The 22,005-nt window shown below is 39.7% G+C and overlaps 3 protein-coding genes across 3 annotated transcripts in view; 2 read left to right on the top strand and 1 right to left on the bottom strand.

The window, feature by feature from the left end:
* The window catches only part of NF1 (neurofibromin 1), a 169,223-nt gene that overhangs the window by 36,343 nt on the left and 110,875 nt on the right, over positions 1–22,005 (bottom strand). The window contains exons 37-40 of the mRNA XM_044993591.1: positions 6,700–7,132; positions 6,097–6,437; positions 3,301–3,503; positions 1,995–2,188 (exon numbers count right to left, since the gene is read on the bottom strand). Coding sequence (XP_044849526.1) covers positions 1,995–2,188; positions 3,301–3,503; positions 6,097–6,437; positions 6,700–7,132 — 1,171 coding nt within the window. The remainder of the gene's footprint in view (positions 1–1,994; positions 2,189–3,300; positions 3,504–6,096; positions 6,438–6,699; positions 7,133–22,005) is intronic.
* Positions 8,477–14,121, top strand: EVI2A (ecotropic viral integration site 2A). The gene is made up of 2 exons (XM_044993595.1): positions 8,477–8,600; positions 12,147–14,121. The coding sequence occupies exon 2, from the start codon at positions 12,160–12,162 to the stop codon at positions 12,934–12,936; it is 777 nt and encodes a 258-aa protein (XP_044849530.1). The 5' UTR covers positions 8,477–8,600; positions 12,147–12,159; the 3' UTR covers positions 12,937–14,121.
* Positions 17,029–20,249, top strand: EVI2B (ecotropic viral integration site 2B). Its single transcript, XM_044993594.1, has 2 exons — positions 17,029–17,158; positions 18,597–20,249. The coding sequence occupies exon 2, from the start codon at positions 18,867–18,869 to the stop codon at positions 19,809–19,811; it is 945 nt and encodes a 314-aa protein (XP_044849529.1). The 5' UTR covers positions 17,029–17,158; positions 18,597–18,866; the 3' UTR covers positions 19,812–20,249.

Below are 22,005 nucleotides of genomic sequence, written 5' to 3'. Positions count from 1 at the left end.
GTGGCAGTTACCATGTGTCTCAAAGTAATTTGGTGGTGCTGTGTTGCAACATCATGTGGTGACAGGACTGAAGAAGAGCATGAGAAGGGGAAAAAGGGAAGGAATGTAACTAAAAGGAGTTCATGTCAGTCAAGCAAACGAGCAGAGACATTCTGACAGCGAGTGAAGCTGGCTTTTTAGTTGAAACTTTCCTTACTAATGGCATAACTCAAAGCCATTTTTCCTCTCCTCCAACTTTTGTCTTCTGGGAACAGACTTATGAGCTTAATTCATAATTAGGTTAGAGGCCACTGGGGAGAGGGGCTGTCATACTATTTGGCCATATTAACATATTATGGAATGTGTTCAATTTTGGTGGGGGAGGGAGAGTTCAGTGGTTTGAGCCAGGGTTGTGAGTTCAATCCTTGAGGGGGCCATTTAGGGATCTGGGGCAAAAATCTGTCTGGGGATTGGTCCTGCTTTGAGCAGGGGGTTGGACTAGATGACCTCCTGAGGTCCCTTCCAACCCTGATATTCTATGATTCTAAACAAGGAGCTTTTATGCCCGCACTTGAAGTATCCATGCAACTAGTATGGTTATAACAGGAATGCCGAAGATATTTCCTGAGACAAGGTGGGTGAGAATATCTTTTATTGGATCAACTTCTGTTGGTGAGAGAGACAAGCTTACAAGCTTTCAAGCTTATCCAGAGCTCTTCTTCAGGTCTGGGCTACAACAACACTGCATACAAAGATACTTCCTGAATTTTCAGGTTTCTGTAGAAGCCAGGAATGTGTTATTAAAAGTCAGAGCTCAATATTTAATGTTAATAGGAAACTTCATTAGAAGTTGTGTGAGCTGCGATCTACATACATGGTTAATATACTGAAGTGCTGTTAAAAGAAGAAAACTGTTTTGGCACTAATATTAAATGAATGTAAAATGCCCGTCTGCAGTGTTGTAGCTGTGTTGGTCCCATGATATTAAAGAGACAAGGCGGGTGAGGTAATTTCTTTATTGGACGAACTTCTGTTGGTGAAAGAAAATTTCAAGCTACACAGACCTCTTCTGCTGGTCTGGGAAAGGTATTCAGAGGCCATACCTAATTACAAAATTAATTTGACCAAACTTACACTGGCATACAGCTGCCGCAGTAATTACATCACTTGTGCGTGTCTACACTTTGCTCCTTGCGTAGGCAGTACACATCCTCATCAGGATCACTTGTATCAATTGCATTGTTAGTGTGGGGCATTATGGGATGGCTCCTGAAAGCCAGTAACAGTCAACATAAGCAATGCAGTGTCTACACTGACATCGTGTCACCCCAACTACATTGACCTTGACTCTATGCTGCGCACATAGGTGGAGTTATTATGTTGGCATAGTGGGGTAGTTAAATTGGGGGGAGTAAAATGCAAGTGTAGACACTACGGGCAAGTCTACACTGCAAAATTAAGTTGACTTAGGTTACACTGATATACAGCCACCGCAGTTTGGCATGTCCACACTAGCGCCTTCTGTCGGTGGTGCACGTCCTCATTAGGAGCGCTTGCACCAATTTAATTATCAGTGTGTGACATTGTGATGCACTGACAACTGGAGCTCCAGGCGGTGGAGCTCTGGTTGTCAGCCACAAGGGGCTGACAGCTGGAACAGTCGACGCAGTATCTACACTAACACTGCATCGACCTAACTACATCAACTGAAGTGTTATGCCTCTCGTGGAAATGGAGTTATTAGGTCTGTGTAATGGGTGACTTACATCAGAGGGAGCAACACTCTAGTGAAGGCATCTTACGCTGACCTAACTCTGCAGTGTAGACCAGACCAGAGCGTCACAACTAAACACAAGGTGGAAGAGATTGTCAAGGACCATTCAAGGCAAGTGGTCCATTGACACCCAGGCAATCATAGGAGAAAAAGGAAAGGGGGGGGGGGGCTAGTGGATTATAACCTATAATCTCATTTATATTTTGCTGTTAAAGGCATAATGCATTTATGCAGTCAGTACCTGTCCAAGACTCCCCCATATCTTTGCTTGAATGGAAGGATACATCTGTTTCTCATTTATTGTCATCGTTATAAGCTTATCAAGAATAGCTGTGACTCGTTGGCGTTTAGCATCATCATTGTGCTTACAGAATCGGACCAGATTCGACAACCAGGGAGTCATATATTCCAGGCAAAGGTGTTTCAGTTCAATACCTGAGATCAAAAATTAATGTTATTGTAACAGAAGGCCATTAATGGTCTCTTCTCTTTGTATGTGCAGAATTATTTGCAAGCACTTTTCTTTACGATTTTATTGTCCAAAAACAAAGTCATGGTACCTGGACCAAAACAAATGGTCAAAGATCAGGAGTAGGATTATTGTGTAAAAGGCAAAGCTTTAAAAAGAAACATACTGTTCTAGTGAAATCCAAGCCATACATCTTTAGGAAGCTGGAAAGAAGAGTGACATCTTAATTCATGCTGAAGAGATCTAAGAGAAAGCGGCTCAAAGCTCGTAAACACTAATATTTAGAATTTACATAGTACTTTTCATCTGCAATGTGCTTTCAAAACGTTAATCTTCAACACCCTCATGAAGTAGATATAATCCCCATTTTACACGAGGAAAGAAAGGCAGCTGTGTTCCAAGACTCAATCAAGGTTAGAGAGAGAGTCAGACCCTGGATTAGAATTCAAATTCTTTGTGTCTCCTTTAAATTAGCAACAAATGTGTGTACATATCTTTTGGGCATATATTTTCTAGACTTCGGGGTTTATCACCAACATGGAACTCAGATTGTGATTTGTGTCCATTTCTGGTGAATTTGTGACACTAAAGTAAGCCTCACCAAAGTAATTATTGTACACAACTTTCAGCAGTGATGCGGAAGAGCTAATATACAGTAAGATGTTACCTAACAAGCATTATCATTGTAAACCACTGAAACCACTTGTACAATTTATCTTACATTAATGTCAAAAAGTCTAAGCAATGTTTTAGACATTGATTCTATAAAAAAGAGGGCACTGTTCCATGAATGAGATAATCTTGTCTTTACATTGTTCTCCATACTAGCAGATTCCAGTCTGTATCTTGACACTGCTTGGTTCCAGAGCACTTCACCACCTGCTGATTAGGTCACAGATATAATGGCTAAACTTGAAAAGCACCTGCAGATGCTTTAGGCTGCATTTCCAATTGAAGCCTTCTGTGCTAATGGACTAGCTCAATAACATGAGAACATTTATTAACTCTATAACAGAACTGAAAAGCTGGAACTGTTTCAAACTCATTGTTAGCATTAGAGAAAATGAATGCTACTTACTAGATTTGCTAAATCCAGAAATACACTCTTCCAAAAACTCTAAGGTAAGGTGTGGCTCATTAGCTGCCAGAGTCTTACTAATAGACACAATAAAAAGGGTGTTGTTGGCAGGGATACACAGACCTGAAGTCTCCAGTAACTGGCCCTCAATCTTTAAATTAAAGGTACAGGTTAAGGCACACAGAAGATTATAGGCAGCAGACCTGCAACAAAACATAAGTGATGCAATTTAAATTTTTTCCTATGCATATGTACACAATAAATAATTCCATTAAAAACAGTACAAGAGTGGTAGTCATGTCTCTTAAAATTCAGTCTAGTGTTGCCATGCCAACAGGGGCAGCAGGTTTGTATAATTTTTGGTGGTGCCCAGAACAGGTCCAAGTCCTCCTCCCACCCCCACACCTGCCTTGTAAGCCGATACATATCTTTTAAAATAATGTAAAAATGGACTGGAAACAGTAGGCGTTTAACAGTTTCCCTATATTGCACAATGTGGGGTGGGGGGCTGATGGCTCTGGCTAGGGGTAAGGGGTCTGGGGTGGGCTCAGGACTAGGGCAGAGGATTGGGGTGTGGGGGGGATGAGGGCTCTGGCTGGGGGTGCGGGCTCTGGGGTAGGGTGGAGCTGAGGGGTCTGGGTTGAGGGGTGGGGCCAGGGATAAGGGGTTTGGGGTTCATGGTACAGGAGGGGGGTCAGGGCTGGGGCAGAGGATTGGGTGTGGGGGATGAGGGCTCTGGCTGGGGGTGTGGGCTCTGGGGTGGGGTGGGGCTGGGGATGGAGTCTGAGGTGCAGGCAGGCTGCCCTGGGGCTGGGCCCAGAGAGGAGGACTCCACAGTCCCCAGTCCTCTCTCCCCCTCCACCCCCAGCAGCACCCTCACTGCACGCACTCCTAGGGGCCGGGCCCCCTCCTAGGTCCGGGAAGCCCCCTCAGCTCTCCTGTGGTGGGTGCCAGGGGGGGCTGCCATCATGTGTGTGCCTCCTCCCCTCCTTCCTCTGCAAGTGGCAGCTCTGCTGCTGCCTCACCCTGCCACCAGCACCACTCCCTTTTGTAGTTGGCAGCGGCCAGCGAGGGAGCGCAGTGCCGAGCGGCAGGGCAGCCGCCTGCTGTCCAGGGCACAGGCAGGGATGCTTTGGAGGAGGTGTGCGGGGCGGCAGGTAGAGCCTGGGGAGACACCCGGCCCCCAACATTGGTGGCGCTGGGCCCTCATGCCCTGAATTTGCTGGAGCATGGGCATCACAGGCCCATATAACTTGCTGCTCCTACATGCCAAGGGAATCAGAAGTTTAGGTCTTGAACTTAATTTCTTCCTTCCAGGGACTGCCAGCGCCACAGAGAGCTCCTTCTCTCAATAAACCCTCTCTGACAGATGGGAAGAGCATCACTGAAGGGCTCCACGTCTAGTTACTCTTGGATGGAACAGATTAGAATGATATGGAGGGGGGAGGGAGAAAGGAAGAGAAGAGGGCTGCCAAAGGGCTACCAAGCAAAAACCTGACCAATGGTTTTTCAGACCCATATAAAATCAACATGTACATTTGAATTGAGGTATTTTTGAGATTGTGACTAAAACTAGTTCATCCTTGGAAAATCTCTCCTTAAATATTGCACATGTAACATTAAAGTGCTTATATCTTACACAGGTACATTTTACGCAGTAATGGCAAGAAGACAACTCTAAAATTCTCCTTTGCATTAAAGTGAATGCAGGAAATATTCTCACCTTCTTCCCACACAGAGAACAACAGAGCCTATAAAAATTAAATGGCATGTATATGTATATAGACACAGTATAATATAGGTACATAAACATATACAGAGCTGCTAGAAACTGGAATTCCCATTATAAATTCTGAAATATCAAAAAATTCTTTCCAAAACTGAAAAACTGAAATTTTTGAATTTCCCACAGAACAGGAATTCCAAATTCACAGACCTTTTTGAAATGTTTGAGGGCCCTCCAAAAATCCTGCACTCCAGGAGCCTGGGGATTCCAAGCAGCTGAGAGACTGAAAGCCCCGCTTCTGAGGTAGTCCACCTGGCAGGTTGGAGCCAGGGACCCTGGATTTGAGGCAGCTTTTCTGGTGGGCTGCCAGAAATCTAGGTCTTCTAGGCTCCCTGTCAGCCGTATTGCAGAGATGCTGGGAAGCTTGGAGGCCAGGCCTCGTGGGCTGCTGGGCACCCAGGAAGCTCCCAGATTCACAGCGCCTTGTCAGCCTGCCAGGTGACTAACCTGGCAACAAACCAGGTAGGCTTGTGACAGAAACCTGCCTGGCAAGCAGGGTTCCATAGGAAACCTACCTGGTTTCTGTCAGAACTGGGATGTTTCCATAGAACGTTTTGATTTAGATTAACCTGCCTCTTCCATTGGAAGAATGTTCAGTTGGAAAATTTCCAGCCAGCTCTAATATGTCTCCTCCTATTGTTTATTCTGCTTTCTAGCTGCAAAACAGCCACTAGTACCCCAAGACTGAATTCTAGTTTATGTTTTTAAAAACAAAGCCAGGAGAAAGATGTGAAGAGATTTAGGATTAGCTAAGTAAAGTAAAGCAAAGGTTTTTCAGAATAAGAGTTAAGACTTCCAAAACTTTTACAGTTAACCCAGCACAAATTATTTACACTTCATTTTTCCACCATGGAGTAGTTGATCTTTCTTTGGGAAATATCAATGTTACTCCTAGATAAATGTCAAGGTTGTGGAGCTTTGGTAAAAGAATAATTATGTTTGCTAATGGGGAAACCTTAGAAATTAATTAGCACAAATTTTGGTCAAGATAAGGGTTAAGAGATCTCTACCGTAAACTAGGGTCTGAGCTTCCCAGGTTAAGCAATGCTATATTCAGTAGTGTTCCAGGGACATCCTTAGGGCGGATTTTAGTATGCTGTGGGATGGAGTCTGGTTGTGACAGCTCCCATCGAGTCCGTATGTGAATGATGGACTGCACGATGGCTTCGCACTCCTGATGCATGAAGGTGAGTGGTGTGCCTTGGTTGGCAATGGTTAAGGTGAACTGGTTCTCATCAACTAGACATATCTCCTCAATCTCAGAGGCATAGTAAATGTCATTTAGAAACACTGTCTGTCCCAGGACTCTTGTTCGATCTGCTGATGTTACCTGCACAGCGGTAGACCCAACCTTAGAAAGGAAAGAAAAAGTATCATTTAGTAGCTGTAGCTAAGAATATGAAGAATGAACAAGATCTGGTATCACCACTTTTTAAAGAGGAGGATGAGTAGCTGAAATCTAAATGGTGAACAAGTGATATATTTACCAGTGTGATGCATGAACTATATTGGTGATTTCTCCTTAAGACTTAATGACAGTAAAATAGCATGCAGGTCTATAATGCCAAATTATACATAGCAATTCGATAGGAAGGGTGTTAAATGAGACTTACTTTAATAGAAACTTTGGTGTCTTTGTGGGCGAGTTTGAGAGCATTGTGGAATACTTTCAAGTCTTCTTCCAAAGCCAAGGTAGCAGCTGGAAGTTTCTGCTGGTCATGTTCAATGTGTTCTGCCAATTTCCCGGGAGAGTCTATGAAAATAAGTCTTTTGCTGCCTTTCAGGCCTGTCAGAAGCCTCTCGTGGTATTTGGTGTATTCTCTTACCCAAGAGTTGCAGTTGTAAATATAAACTGCTGAGACATTTTCATAAGCGAAGCCTGGAAACACTACAAACCACTTGGAAAGGAAGTCTGTTTTAAAGCGATTGCTGGGCCCGGCGTGAGTGAGGTCCACTACAATCTCATATGGCTTAGCATAGTATGGCTTCAAAGTTAGAAGAACATGGTATATCAATAAATCACCGTTGATCTGACCTGTTTTGAACCTAAGAAAAACAAGAAAAAACATTTCACATGTTGTTCCATGATTTCTCTTGGTTAAGGTAAGAAAAAAAAAAAAAGATTTAGCTTGCATGGAATCCTATACCAACTCCAGATATTCCAAAACAATTGTACTGGATCTGCAGAGACCATGTAGGCAATAGGCAAATAGCATCCATTACCATTAAGCTTTAGCTCATCCATCGTATTGGAATCAGTTTTAGTATGAGAGAATTAGAAGGCTGACACTGAGGTTATCCTCTTTCTATCTGAATGAGTTCCATGGCTAATGTATAGCCATGCAGCCCCAGAAAGAGACAGAGAGGACCTCTATTTAACATTTCAATTGAAGAAAACATATGCTGCAGAGCAATGGCACATCAACTGCATCAAAATTGGTTTACACATAAATAATGCAGTTTAGATTCTCTCTCTACAAAGTAAAGGGCAACATTATCTCAGCAAGGATTCCTCATCAAATGCCAATGTATTCACTTTTCCGCACTTGCAAATTACACCCATGTTGAAACATAAATAAGGTAATTTATAATAGTGACGCTGCCCTAATTAAGCATCTTCAGGCACTTCCATTACAAACCCTCTTTTGAAGGGTTTGTAACTCTCATTTGCTGCATTTGCTGTAGGTTGAAACTTGGCATCCGACTGCCTAATTGGATGTAAGAGTGGCCAAATGACTAGTATAAATGTGCTTGTTAGATTTTCTGAAAACAACTAAATCTTTCAGCTAATTTAAGGCAGTTTCTGATTTGTTTAGTTTTTAAGTAAAGCTGCTCTGCATCTTGAGAAGGACAGTCACCTTCCAAAATTAATCGAGAAGATTTTTAACATGGCAGATATAATTTTACTAGGCATCATTAACCCAAATCGTAGTCAAACTCCACAGTAGCTTGTGGAAATCTGTGACACTTCTATCTGCCTACAGCATCTCTGTGCTACCATCACCTGGACTCTTCTAGCAACGCTGGAGAGTCTGTAAAGACAGAATTCACACAAATATATGCAATAGAAATAAAAGTTAAACAATACTGATTGCACTGGAGACACCATTTTAATATAACACATAGGGAAAATAATCTGGTATAAAGATAAACATATATATGGTGCAGCAAGTAGAGAGTCTCTGCCCTAAAAACAGATTTTTTTTTCTATTGCACTTCCTGTCATTCTGAGAGCTAATTTGGGCAAGGTAGTGCTTTCTTCCCCCCTCTAACATGTCACGGGTAGAGCTGCAGTGGAAAGGAAATGTGTCATCTCTGTGGTTTAGTTTTCTGAGTGAGGAAATACAACTACATATTTTAGATTCACTTTTTTTTTTTTTAAATCATCATCTTCTAGTCCATTTGTTTTATATTGCTGGTCAGTTGCAACCCAAGAAATAGATCAAGAAACTGCGTTATTAAGTAACAGAATAATCTGAAATTCAACTCTGATTTTGACCACACGTCTGGCAAGGTAGGTCTATATTTGCTTTCTTACACTTTGCTTCTGAGTTTGTTAGAATTTGTAGAAAGTTGTAATGCAAAAACTGTTTTTACAAAACATCACACAATTCACTACAATGCCCATGTCTGACAACTGCGATCAAGAAGTGAAATACTCTCTTTTCCCAACCAGCCTACTTAGCTTGAATACAGGAAACTTACTAAAAATACAGATGTTATACTATGTTAAAGGGTGTTTATATTTCAGAGTCTGAAGCAAGCATTAAGAGTGTCAGTCACTAGTTAGTCCCGTTGTGCCTATGTACTGTAGATCTTACTATATACTGACAGAAGATCCTATCTATACCTAAGCACAAAGGGGTAAATTAAAGAAAGATAACCTTTAATTATCAATTCCTTTGCTTTTGTTACTTTACATAAAACCATTAACATTTTGTCAAAAACGTTTGTTTATTTTTAACAGTACATCTGGTCTGGAACACTACAATTAACAGTGGGCTCATTGTACTGTCACTGGAAGTGTGCAGAAGCACTGTTGCAATTGTGTAATGGAAACATTAGGTGTTTGAGATGCTTCCATTTATCAAATGGAACTGTACAGGGCAGACCCATCTCAAATGGCTAAAAATACCTAAAAAAGGGTAGGCCATTCAACTAGGGAATAAGTTACATGTTTTACTTCAGCTTTTTCCTTCTATTTTTTGCCACGTTACAAGGCATCTTCTACAAACAATCTGAACCATTTTGAGATAAAAATCTTACCCTGCCTGTAGCTTATATGACAAGCTAGTTTTCTGCTCAGTTTGAAAAGGAGGAAGTCCTTACCTCAGAACTAAGTCTAATTTTAACTTAAATATGAACTGCAGAGAGAAAAACATTTGTGCCCTTTCCTACTTCTTTATGATGTATGAAGCCAGACTTGAACTGAATCTGTTTTTTGTTTTTTTACAGTAGACATACCAGGAATATTAAGTCCTCACTTTCCCCACTTTCTGGAGGACCCTGGCATGTCTAAAGGACATCACTATTCAGCTTCTGCAAAGATGCCAAAATCCTTTAGCAAGTTTACTTTTCTATACGTTTGTCATTCAATGCATTAGGTACTATCGTAGTTTTGACTATGATTGAAAGTAAATAGATCTTTTCTAAGATGCTTTGAGTGGAAGAAAAGGTATTTTGTTCACAGAATAATCTTTAAAGCAGTAGTTTCAATACTTAGCACATTGGTAAGAACAGCCATGATATTTAGGCATTCTAATTTTAACAGAACATACTATATAATACTTGAATAAAACTATACAATTTGCTAATATTCACAAGTAAAACAGGAAAACTAGGTAATAAGGATGATCAGCCTCTAATTTCAGATATCTTTCTCAAGTATGCAATCTGCAAGAAATTACATCACTGACACAATCAACAGTGTATTAGAGGGTTGCAAATGCTGCAATCCAAAAAAAATCACGTTCATTTTCATACTTTTATTATTTTTGTATGTTGGTAGAATTTAAGTATTCCAATCAAGACTAGGTGGGTCCCATTTTGCTAGGGACTGTAGAAAAACATATTGGAAAGTCCCTGCCCGCCTCTAACAATTTATAATATAAGGCCTTCAATCTTGCAAAGAGCTCTATACAAGTTCAGAAGCCAGCTGGAAATCAGCTTCTTGAAGAAGAACAAGAACCTAGGCTACAACTGATAGACAAAAAAACCCCAAAACCTACAAATTGGGAAGAAGGGAAAGACAATACCCGAGCACACTAAGCATTAGGCATGGCGCATCACCTGCCTACTTGGTTAGTATTAATTTTTTAAGTTACAGTCTTTATAGCAGGTATACTTGGAGGTTAGCATTCTGTCTTCTTGCCGAATTCTATGGCTGAAGATGATGCACAAATTCGAATACTGTGCAATTGTAAAATGGAAACATGCTGTTGGTAATAACATGATCTCACATATATTTCAGTGAAAACATTTTTCGCATTTTGGTGAAGCTATTACTACTTATATCTTGTGTAAGAAATTCCAGATCATTTTTCCTTATTCATCCGATTTCAATCCCCAAAAGAAATAGACTATACTGAAAATACTTTGTTTTGCACGACTACAGAAGTTTCTTTTATCTATGTAACTGATATTAAAGCAACTTGGACATGGTCAAGTTGGGCTTTTGCACTGTCTGCGTTACAAACTCGATCCCCTTCCGGCAGCATAGCCGCCCGCAGTGCTTGGATCAAATTTGCCAATTGTAATTAAGAATTAAAATAAATGTAGCTTATTCAAGCTAATGAACGCTTCCTGCGCTGCTAACATCCATGCAATTAGATTATGGAAAAAGGGGACAACTCTTCTTTAAGAAGCCCATAGAAACATCAGTAAAGCAATAGAAATATTGTAAAATCAAAAAAAGAGACACCAGTTTGCTGGAAATTTACTAAAAAGGTGCTTGGCAGCTGCATTCAGTCTTTAATGGATTAATATGAGCAGATACAGTAACTTACTGGTGTCATCTTTAAGATTGTGTAAAGTTTATATATATTTTTTGTTTTTAAACATGGCCACATTTCCCTCTCCCCCTTTAAAATTACTTCATTACTCATTCAGGAGAGTAGGAGGTGGGAACAGGAGTTTTATAAATATTCCTTAGAGGTTCTCAAACTGTGGTCCATGCACTGCTGGTGGTCCACGAGCTCCATTCAGGTGGTCCCCGGATAGTTCCTTCTAAGGTGCACCCCTGGGTGGCCGCACACAAAAGAATGATGGGCCACCCACCTAATTAGTGGAGCCATGTAGGCATGGCTCCACTAATTAGGTGCCTGGACCCTGGAAAAGACATACATGTAAGGTGGAGTGGTGGCCTTGGTGGGAATAGGGGGTAGGTGGGAGGGGGTAGTGGAGTGAGAAGAGGGTGTGTATGGGGGGGGAATCTGGGATGTGCAGGGCTGCAGTGGCCAAAGAGGTGACTTTCCTCAGCTCCAGGGCTGCAACTGCTGGGGAGAGACTCCCCTCCTTCCCAGCCTCAGCTCTGTGGCTGCTTGGTGGAGGATAGAGCAAGAGACCCTCACTTCCTTCCCATCCCCAGCTTGGGGGCTGCCGCAGCAGGGGGTGGGGTGGGGAAGGACATATCCATTGCATTAGAAAGGTTACACCACTGATATTAATATACGAGTTGTGTGCTTTATTTGTAGAGCAAAAAACTTTAATTATGGTTTTTTTTATATAGTGCTTTTATCAAAAAGTGCTTTACAATAGTTAGCTAACGGTACAAACAACATCTGGAAATGTTTTCCCCCCCTTAAGTCTAACACTGCAGAAATCTGTTCAATAATACTGAAGACCAAACACAACACCACCTACTCTTTTGGAATTTAAGTAGCTACACTCTTCATAACATGCCCAAAATACATGAAGTCAAGTTACTGCAGAGAGAGAGAGTTGTCTAAATACAGATATAGCATCTGCCTAACATTTCAACAGAGCTCCAATTCAAACCTTTAACATCAATACAGGAATACGTTTACTAAGCTAATACAGTATTATTTTTATATTTTTACAGGTAACTACCGGATATGAACATGACAGTGACGAGGCGCTGTAACTCACATTTTGCTTTCATTATTGCGACCATCTTTTCATTGTGCTTGCAAATCAGAGCCAACTACACTGACCATCCTTGGGCTACAAATGAGAGCTATTTGAGTACCGTTACCCAAAACATAAGTGAAAACCAGAGTACGACTGAAGCCAGTACAAATCTTATTATGCAAGACGCAGATTACAATGACACTTCAGTGACTACTTTTGAAATACAGACAGCCACCTTTCAGTCATCAACTTTTGGTCAGGAACCTTCAACATCTTCCCCTGGCTTTAATCTTACTTCTGCAGTTCAAGTCCCTTTGACCACCACCAAGTCCCACATTACAACAAAAACTGAAAATTGTGAAGAAAAGAATAAATCTCTGATACTAATTTGTTTCATTATAATAGCAGTGCTTGTTCTTGCTTGCACATTTCTATTTCTGTCAACTGTGGTAATGGCAAATAAGATATCGTATCTCAAAAGATCTAAACAAGGCAAGCGCATGCCCAGGAGTAATGGCGATTTTCTGGTTACCAGCAGTTTATGGCCAACGGGATCAGATACATGGCAGAAGAAGTCTAAAGAGCTAACAGGGACTGACTTGATGATGCAAGACCTGATATCAGAGACAGCTATCACAGTTCAAAAGAAAAATGCAGTTGAAACAACTGAGAAACTCACTAGTGGAAGAGCTAATCAGAAAAAAGAAGAAGAATCAAAACCATGTGACAGCATCATAACCAATTTTATAGTTGAGATTTAAGTAACGCTCAGATTCCTAAGAGAGACAACATTGCAGCCTTGAAGTAACATTATAGTGCCACAGGAGAACCAGGTTCACATCCTGGATTTGGTTTTCCACTGCATAACAATGGGAACTCTATGCAGTAGCACACAGCTCCATAGGAAGGAGCACCCCAACTTGTGCGCACCCCAACTTGTTCAGTCATTTGAAACAGTATCCTGCATTGTTTTAAAGGCAGACCTATCCATTACTGCTTTGAAAGAAATTGGTGGGCAATGGAGCTGAGTGGGGATAAAGCAACAAACATTTAGGATATTAGGGCTGCAAAAGGAACCCCACAAAGGTCATAGGGAGGGACTCCAATAGCCTAGTAGGTACAGAATCTGCGAAGTACTATTTATGGGTGTACGATTGCTTTTTTATTTTAAATGAAGCTCATTTCTCTCTGATGTAATCAGTGACCCACAAATCAGTAGGTTGGAAGACCACTCTGATATTGCAAACAGAATTCTCAAGAGCTCCTAAGCAGTTTTGTACATCAGAGGTTCTCAAATTGTGGTCTGTTGGCCACTGAAAGCATGCTGAGTGCTGGCTGATCACATAGTGCTATCTCCTCCTCGTTGCCATCTGCTAAATTATATTAAGAAACAGTTATAACTAGCTAACATGCAGGAAACTGCTGTAGTTGTTAGAGAGGTGTTGCATGACAACAAATGGGAGGAGAGGGCCATGAATGGGGAAGTGTTCCCTCAGACTAACTCTATACTAAGATGTGCTCTGGATTGTGAAGAAGTTTGAGCACCCATATAGTACATGTTGTGTGAGTTAACCTCTAAAAAACTAGTATTTTCAGTTACTTGTGCTGGCATTTGTTTGGTTGCAACTAACTTTAAAGCAAATATACTGTACAGCCAAGATACGATTTCTGGTCTTGTTCTTGGCCATAACACAAACCTACCTTGCTTTTGAACTAATTTAAAGTCAACTGAGCTTTAAGTTTGTGCAAAAATATATAAAATTTGTTTTATATGTAACAGGGTTGGAGTAAAACTCTCACTTGGTAACACCAATAAAAACGTACAATAGATTTTGAAACAATCTGACTCCTTCATAATTATAGTATATAATAGATTGGGGTTTCTATTGTAATGAAAACTTCTAGAATATTAATTCTCCAAAATGTTTACTAAGGGAAAAATTACAATGCCTCACTGGAGAGTGAAAAATAAATGCACTTAAGTAGTTTTTTGTTGTTGTGGATTGGCTCGTTTATAAGAATGAAGATGCAATTTTACTACTTTAATACAATGAAACCTGCACTAAGGCCCATCTACCAAGAACTACTCTAACATAAGACCATTACTACGAAGTGTCCCTAAAGATTTCTTTGAGAACCACTTCAACTTTTAGCTCCTCTAAGCTGGTCTTTTGAATGGATGTTTGTAACAGGTTTCACTATACTAAATATTCACTACCCTGAGGAAACTGGAGAGGCTTCTTGTTTGTGCACATTATTTCTATACCTAAGCACAGATGAACTCTTTCACAGATACGTCACTTAATTCTTGGGATCTTGAAAAACCAAACTAGCAAATTTCAACATTTTCCTTGTTGTTCTGCATATTAAGCTACAACAGTCTACAATTGTGTTAGCAGGGCACTTCGGCTTGTAAAATATAAGTCAGTCACTGGGCACAATAATGCAACATTTGTATACATCATATTACTCATCATTTCACTAATCATAATTGCATACAGATAGGTGATAAAACATTTAAGTCACACCTCTTCGAAATATGTGCTCCCAACTGATTAATATTTGTATTGCCACAAAGGGAAGAGATATTGCTAAGGAAAAATTTCCTCCTTCCAGACATATGGATGGACATATAGCACTTAAACATCTGTACTGGGATGGGACGTAGAGGCCTCACCCAGGTTACTAAGCCCTTGTGCTAAGCACTGTAGAAACACAGCAAATAATTGTCCCTACCCCAGACAGCTTGGAATCAAAATACCTGTAATATTAGGTCGGACACACTCTAAAGTAGTTAGAAAAACCAAGAGGATTTCCTGGGTGGCACAGCAATTCATGTACATTAGTAGATCACGTACAGGTAAGTTATATTTCTCCTACGTGTTTAAAACAAAAATATGAAGTCTTGCAAAAATCATTCATGAGACAGATATTAAAAGATGACTTAGAAGAGCTACCTAAAAAAGGACAAATTCTCCAGTTCTGAAAATCAACTTGTATGCAGGCTTGACCTTTAGTCCAAGAAGCAGCATGTTAACTAGATCTGTTGAACTGGTCTGGCAAGTGTTAAAAAAACCCACACACTGAGGGTAGCTCCTGAAAACTAATGGTTTGGCCGTTCCAAACTCCCCACACATTTCCTATCTATAATGTATATATTTTGACACAAGAAAGTATTGATTTTTAAACCTCAGGAAAATAAGGACATGTAACCTATTTTATGCACCAAATCGATCCTCCTTCACTGAAAGTCAACTTATTCCATCAAGGATCCCAACTTGGAATGAATATATATAAACCCTATTACATATACTAATATTTCTACCTGCTGCCTCTGTTCAGCCGGAAGTGAGGGTCAGGGGTGCAAGTCTACAACAGCAGACACTGAAGTTTTATGCACTGGAATTGGCTGCTGCTCTTCTGGCTAGGACAGTGGAAGGAGTAGACTGTGGTGCTTCCCTTGGTTTCAGGGAATTGAAAGATTTCACTGCTATTTGTCCCCTGGATCCCTTGGGGAGCAAATATCACCTTAGTGTGTTGCCTTATCCCCTCTGCTTCCCCAGACCCGCAGCACGTAACTTTCTGTAGGAGTTGAGCAGCAGCAGCAGCAACTCCCACTATCCCACTCCCACTGAAGTCAGGGGAATCTTTCCATTGGCTTCTAAGGAGATCAGGGAGCTATAATGTTGTCCTGATCCAGAGAGCAAAGATGTGGTCCCAGTCCCCTCTACCAGCAGAAAACGTGAAGAGAAAAGCCACCAAAACTGTTCAGCTCCAGTTATAGCAGAACACTGTTTACTATGAGAGTCTCATTTAAAAAGTGATTTTACCATATGCCAGTTCTTTCATATGCATGTAAATGTCATATACTGCACATTACTTTTTCAAAAAGTTCCTTGAGTTAGTAATGTCTAAATTGATATGAAACAAATATTTAAGGAGTTCCCGCCCTGCTCCGCACAGAATATATAAAATGCACATACAGTCTGAACTTATTTCTATGATTTGACTATTGTACACTCAAATACAGCACTCCTCTGTACATTTGCTCCTAATGCCCTCTATTTCTGAGAGGTACTCCAACCTCTGTTAATCTACAAGGATATAGTAGCTACTATCCTGCATTTTTTGCAGGATTCAAGCACCTGCCATTGATCAAAAGGAGCCCTGCGGATTTCACAGAGCACAACGCCTCCCAATTGCAGTCACACAGTATGGCCTAATTGGAACAGTATCATTGAATGTCAGCATTGGAAGGGACCTCAGGAGGTCATCTAGTCCAACCGCCTGCTCAAAGCAGGACCAATCCCCAGACAGATTTTTGCCCCAGATCCCTAAGTGGCCCCCTCAAGGACTGAACTCACAACCCTGGGTTTAGCAGGCCAATGCCCATAGGAAAGTTTTTAATGTGTTTTTAGCTGCCTTTTAATGCAATTTAGGAAACGAAAATACAGAAGGGAACCAGCACCATGTGATCAGCCAGCTCTCCACATACCACCATTTGAGAACTTCTGATCTAAATCATCTTTATTTGAGCCTCTTTGAACAGTAATAATTGTTGCACTTCACCAGAAAAGCACAGAAAGTACAAATAAGATTGTGTTAGCCTCAATCCACTTCTAGTTAATGTATAAAATTACCATTGCTCATGTTTTATCTACAGACACAGGCATATAAACATTAATACTACTGAGCATTATTATTTACACTTTTTTTTAAAAAACAACAACATATTCCAAATTTGGTCTTCAAGTATGCAACTTTTGAACATTAATTCTTAGTCATCTCCCTAATCTTGACACTTCCGGCAGCAAGTGTTGATAAACTTCCTCTTTCTATGCAAAAAACTTTCCATGTGAGAACAGCGGACCCTTTTAGAGCTCTTTAATGTGCAACACCCATTCTGACTGCTTTAGTTTTGTAACAGCAAAATGTTAACTTAGTATGTGAAGCCTTTTTAATACAAGAGACATTATTGTACAGGTAAGGAACAGTTTTCATATGCTAAGATTTAACTGCTTTGGCTACCTAGTTGTTGATGTGACATTAAACAACTTGTATTTTGCAACCTGATGGTGTAGAATATTTTGTAATTAATTTATGACTCGTGTACGGTATTCTGTTTTAGAAAATGTTTTCCTCAATGTGTTATTGTTCTGAAGATATCTCCATGCTGTTAAAATACTGCTATTAGAACCAATAATTCTCAAAACCAAGTTCAAAGTCTAATCAATAGTTAATTTTAGATTACCTGGAATTTCCCCTGTGAATTTTTATGTTAACAGCTGTGAAATTTTTTAATCGGTATCTTACTGAGCTCTGATGAAGTCCACATGTAGAGGAGGAGACCAGAGTAAACACGAATGAGTGAAATAGTTTTACCTGTTGCACGTCTAAACATTAATTCAGAATTCTGACATGTTCTCAGACGTTTTAACTTACTGCCCGGATGTGTTTATACTCTGGTAAACACTAACATGTACATGAAAACCATCTGTGTTTTTATTAATTTTATGCATACTGAACTGAGTTCTCAACATTACTTTACCAATAAATGTTCTCTTCGTGCAATTTAAATATGGAAGGTACATCAAAAGAAGCAGGACGAATTAGGCATACTAAATATGTGCTTTATTAATCTCATCATTTAGACTGATGCTCTGATGTTTGAACTTTAAACGGTAATAGCAAAAAACTCCACTCCATTACTGCAAGTGAATTTACATTAACATTTTACCTCTCACTCCAAAAAACATTATGTATTCAGGAGTCCATTTATAACAATGATCTACTGTTGAAATTCTAGTTCCATGCCAGTAACTGTAGCAGAAAATCATCATTTTAAACAGATATGCTCCAAGTATTAATTTATAAAGAGAACTGAGAATCCAAGATAAAGGTTAAAAGTACTGAAAAGAAAGTACATTACATTTAGGGATGTTCTTGTAACTAACAAATGTTAAACAATGCAAAATCACTGTTGTAAACAGGAAATTAAGTGCAAATTAAGCTGCTCATTACAAGTGAGGATCTGAACTTTTCAAGGAAGTCTGACAATCCATATAGATCACTATTTCGACCTTTTTTTACAGTCTTCTCTCCTAGTCCTTTTTTGGCAACTTGGAAAGAACATTGTGGCTGTTCTCTTTTTAAACAAAACCACACAAGAGGAAATTTAGGATCAATGATGTCAGAAGTCTCCCTGCTCCTCAAGTCAGTCACAAACCTGACATTTATTTCAACAGAAGCAGACATGGTGTTTTAAAAGAATAGTAGTTCTGCCATTTACATAGCTTTACATCAGTCTTACTGTTGGTAGTCAAAAGCAAATTACTCAAGATAAACAAGAATTATAAAACAGAAATCTATATTATAACTCTGAAGTTTAAGCTAACTGTATTTTATTCTCTTTTTACTGCAGAAGATAACATAACACTGCATGTGATCAGCAGAAGGGAAATGAACACCAACCATATAATCCTAATTTTCTTCTATGGACAATTGTGGAGATAACTTTCTACAGAGATACAGAGGCCTCCAACAAACCTATCGTCAACTATTTTTCTGACACAATCAAGGAGAACATCTGTCAGTCTTGGAAAAAAAGAAAGGAAATACAGCTCCCAGGTTCCTGTACTAATCAAATGAACTTGCCATCTTACACAAAATTGAAGAGCCATCAGGAGCTATCATGACACCTCAGACCACAACAGAAGAAAGTGAATCCACTGATGGGAGCTGGATAGCTGCACTGTTAATTGGCATAATTTTGTCTGGTATGATGTTAGTTATTATTATAATTCTGCTGTGGAAATGCTCAAAAAAGCCAGCTCGAGTTGATCCAAACTGGGCAGGTCGCTCTCCATTTGCAGATGGAGACACACCTGATGTCTTTGTGGAGAATACTAAAGAAATGGAGCTGGTCACAAAACGTACCTCAGTTCTCTCTATCTTGCCATGGAAATTTAATAAGAACACTCCCCTGGATGATTCTAAAAGCTCTGAATTAAAAGAAAGGCCTGAGAAGCCACCCAGTTGCATCACAAAGGAGAAGAGCAACCAATCTACCCCTACACTAAAGAGAGGCTCTAACCCATTAGCCGCCAACATTTCAGTTTCCTCTTCAAATATTAACATTGGGCCCCCACCTCCTGTTTCAGATGGACTGTGTGATGTATGCGACCCTCCACTCAACCCAATCCTTCCCCCACCTGAGTCACTTGATCTGCCACTTCCACCTGACGAAGTCCAGGAGAATCACTGTCCCGAAATCAGCAAATCCCTTGAATTTCAATCAGAAGCAGAGAGCCAGTTTCCCCCTCCTCCTGACTTAACCAATCAAGATACACTAAAGGGAGGCTCTGGACCATTAGCTGCCAATGTTTCGGTTTCCTCTTTAAATATTAACATTGGGCCCCCACCTCCTGTTTCAGATGAACTGAGTGATGTATGTAACCCTCCACTCAACCCAATCCTTTCCCCACCTGAGTCACGTGATCTCCCACCTCCACCTGACTGGCTTAACGAAGGCCAGGAGAATCACTGTCCTGAAATCAGCAAATCCCTTGAGTTTCAATCAGAAGCACAGAGCCACTTTCCCCCGCCTCCTGACTTAACCCATCAAGATGTAAATTAACCATTGCTGCCACCAGCAGCATGGCCAGACCCTGGATACATTGAAGGAGCCTGCTTTGCAACCTACTTCACATCCTTTTTAAAAGTGTTTTGAAGCAAATGATTACGTGAGAAGTGGAGATAGACAAGAACTATATGAAGTTACAGCTTTTATTAAACATCAGCTTTTTCAAATGGGAACTGCCTACTGATCTGTTTGAAACTAATCACTTCGATACAGGGTATGGACGGTAGCTAAAAGAAAAAAAAACGGGACTATGTACATAAATGGTGGTCTAGTATTTACAGATTTTAAAAGCTACAGAAACAAAAATTTCATATATACAGTTTTCAAAATGCAATGAGTCCAGCTTTGTAGAAAGACAGCTTCTAACTTTTATGTTTGCTTTTCCGGGCTGTATAACTTGAATTGACAGTCACTTTAGCAGCACACTTCACATTTAATTTTAATAAAATGTTTGAATACAAAGGCGTCTCGGTGACTTGTACTGAAATTAAAATTCACTAAATTTTCACTTGATTAAACACAAAACCACTGATTAGAAGCAAAACTCCAATGCCTTGACACACTTACAAACTTATGTTTTCCCTATAAATTTAGGTTTATTTACTGTATACTACTTGGCACTTTTATAGCACATAAATGAAGTATCTCAAAGCATTTCAACAACTAGCCCTCATAACATCCATCCAACAGGGAGAGGAACCAATGATTTGAAAACTGAACTTATTTCCAATAGGTGTTTAGTTGCCAGCATCTCTTCAGTCTTTTTTAAAATATCAGGGTTTTTTGCAGCCCTGAGGTCCATTACAAAGATTGCCATCTGTAAGAGAATTAACCCTGAAAAAATTATTTACAGTAAAAACACTGAGACCCTATCAATGCTAATTGTGGATCCATTACACTGGACTAATTCAAAAGGAGTCTAGTCGTCTTCTCTCTCACCCACTTGAAAGAAAAATTACTAGTGTACGGATGCTAATTTTTTGCTAGAACAGTAAGAAATGTTAACTTTGATTAGCAATTGCGTTCACAAAGAGGAAGTAGCTTTATATTCGTAGCTTAGCAGAGCAGAGCGCGAGGTGATTGTAGGTTTCCTAAAAAAAGCTCAGCCAATGCTAAATATTTATCAACGGGGCACGAGCCTATTGCAGCGTTTATGCTTATTAAGAAATTTTATAAATGTTAGTTCAGAGAAAATTGATTTAAACTCTATTCAACATTTAAAGATCAAGACGTACAAAGAAGGTCTATTCAGAGGTACAAAGGCCCGGTACTGTGGTTATATGTTAACATGTGTAACAGGAAGATAAAGTGCATCTGGAGTAATTATGAGCAACGTGCAATGTTGTTCAAAAAGAGGGGAAGAAGAGAACGAGGAAGTCTATTACTGGCACACAGAAATAAACAGAAAGAATTAGACTTCAGATGGATTTTAAACTGAGAGTAACAAATGTCACTGAGCATAAGTTCTCAAAGGAATAGGATAAAAGTGTAATATTATTAAAGAGAACCAAATCCTATGATTTTAGCTGGAGTCAAATGGAGTTTTACATGTAAAGATTGCAGAATTAGGCCCAGAGTTTGCAAAACAACTTCGTGAAAAGCTCTGAGCTTAATATACATTTTTTAGTTGTAACATGCAAGTCTTAATGAAAAAGACATAATTTACCTTCACAAGAGTTAAATTAATACAACATGCCATGAGCCTCAGAGTTAACTTTCATGTACTGTATGTTTGGACAAAGAATATTGATTGACGAATACATTTACAATGCCACAACCTTCAATTGAAATAAAGGTTTCGGCAAAGATGAACCTTTGTGGAATTTTATAGTGGATCTTGCTCAAGAGAATTCTTCTGTGTGCTATATAGCAAAACCGTATGTGGCAGAATATAAAACTTATTTATATGTAAGCAGATCAGGAGAATACATTTGCAATCATTTTAAAGATCAAAGAATTTGAACCAAGAAACTGAAATCCTAATAGGACTTAGCATGAAAAGTCCATATTTAAGATTAATCAAAAAGACTCAAAATATAAGCAGCCTGTATTACGAATCCAGATTTTCCATGAAGTGGATTCTTTGAAGATTTTAGGAAGAAATTATACAACATTTAAATAAAAGCTGCTTTAGTTTGAAAAAAATACATTAGTCAAAGAAGGGAGTCCGTTCTTTAAAAAGTAGCTC

Source organism: Mauremys mutica, chromosome 19 (genome assembly GCF_020497125.1).
Source record: "Mauremys mutica isolate MM-2020 ecotype Southern chromosome 19, ASM2049712v1, whole genome shotgun sequence".
NCBI classification, from domain to species: Eukaryota; Metazoa; Chordata; order Testudines; family Geoemydidae; genus Mauremys; species Mauremys mutica.
This window is presented reverse-complemented; position numbering and strand designations above follow the sequence as displayed.

Coding starts and splice junctions, on each gene's coding strand:
- EVI2A (XM_044993595.1), top strand. CDS start 12,160: ATGAACATGACAGTGACGAGGCGCTGTAACTCACATTTTGCTTTCATT.
- EVI2B (XM_044993594.1), top strand. CDS start 18,867: ATGACACCTCAGACCACAACAGAAGAAAGTGAATCCACTGATGGGAGC.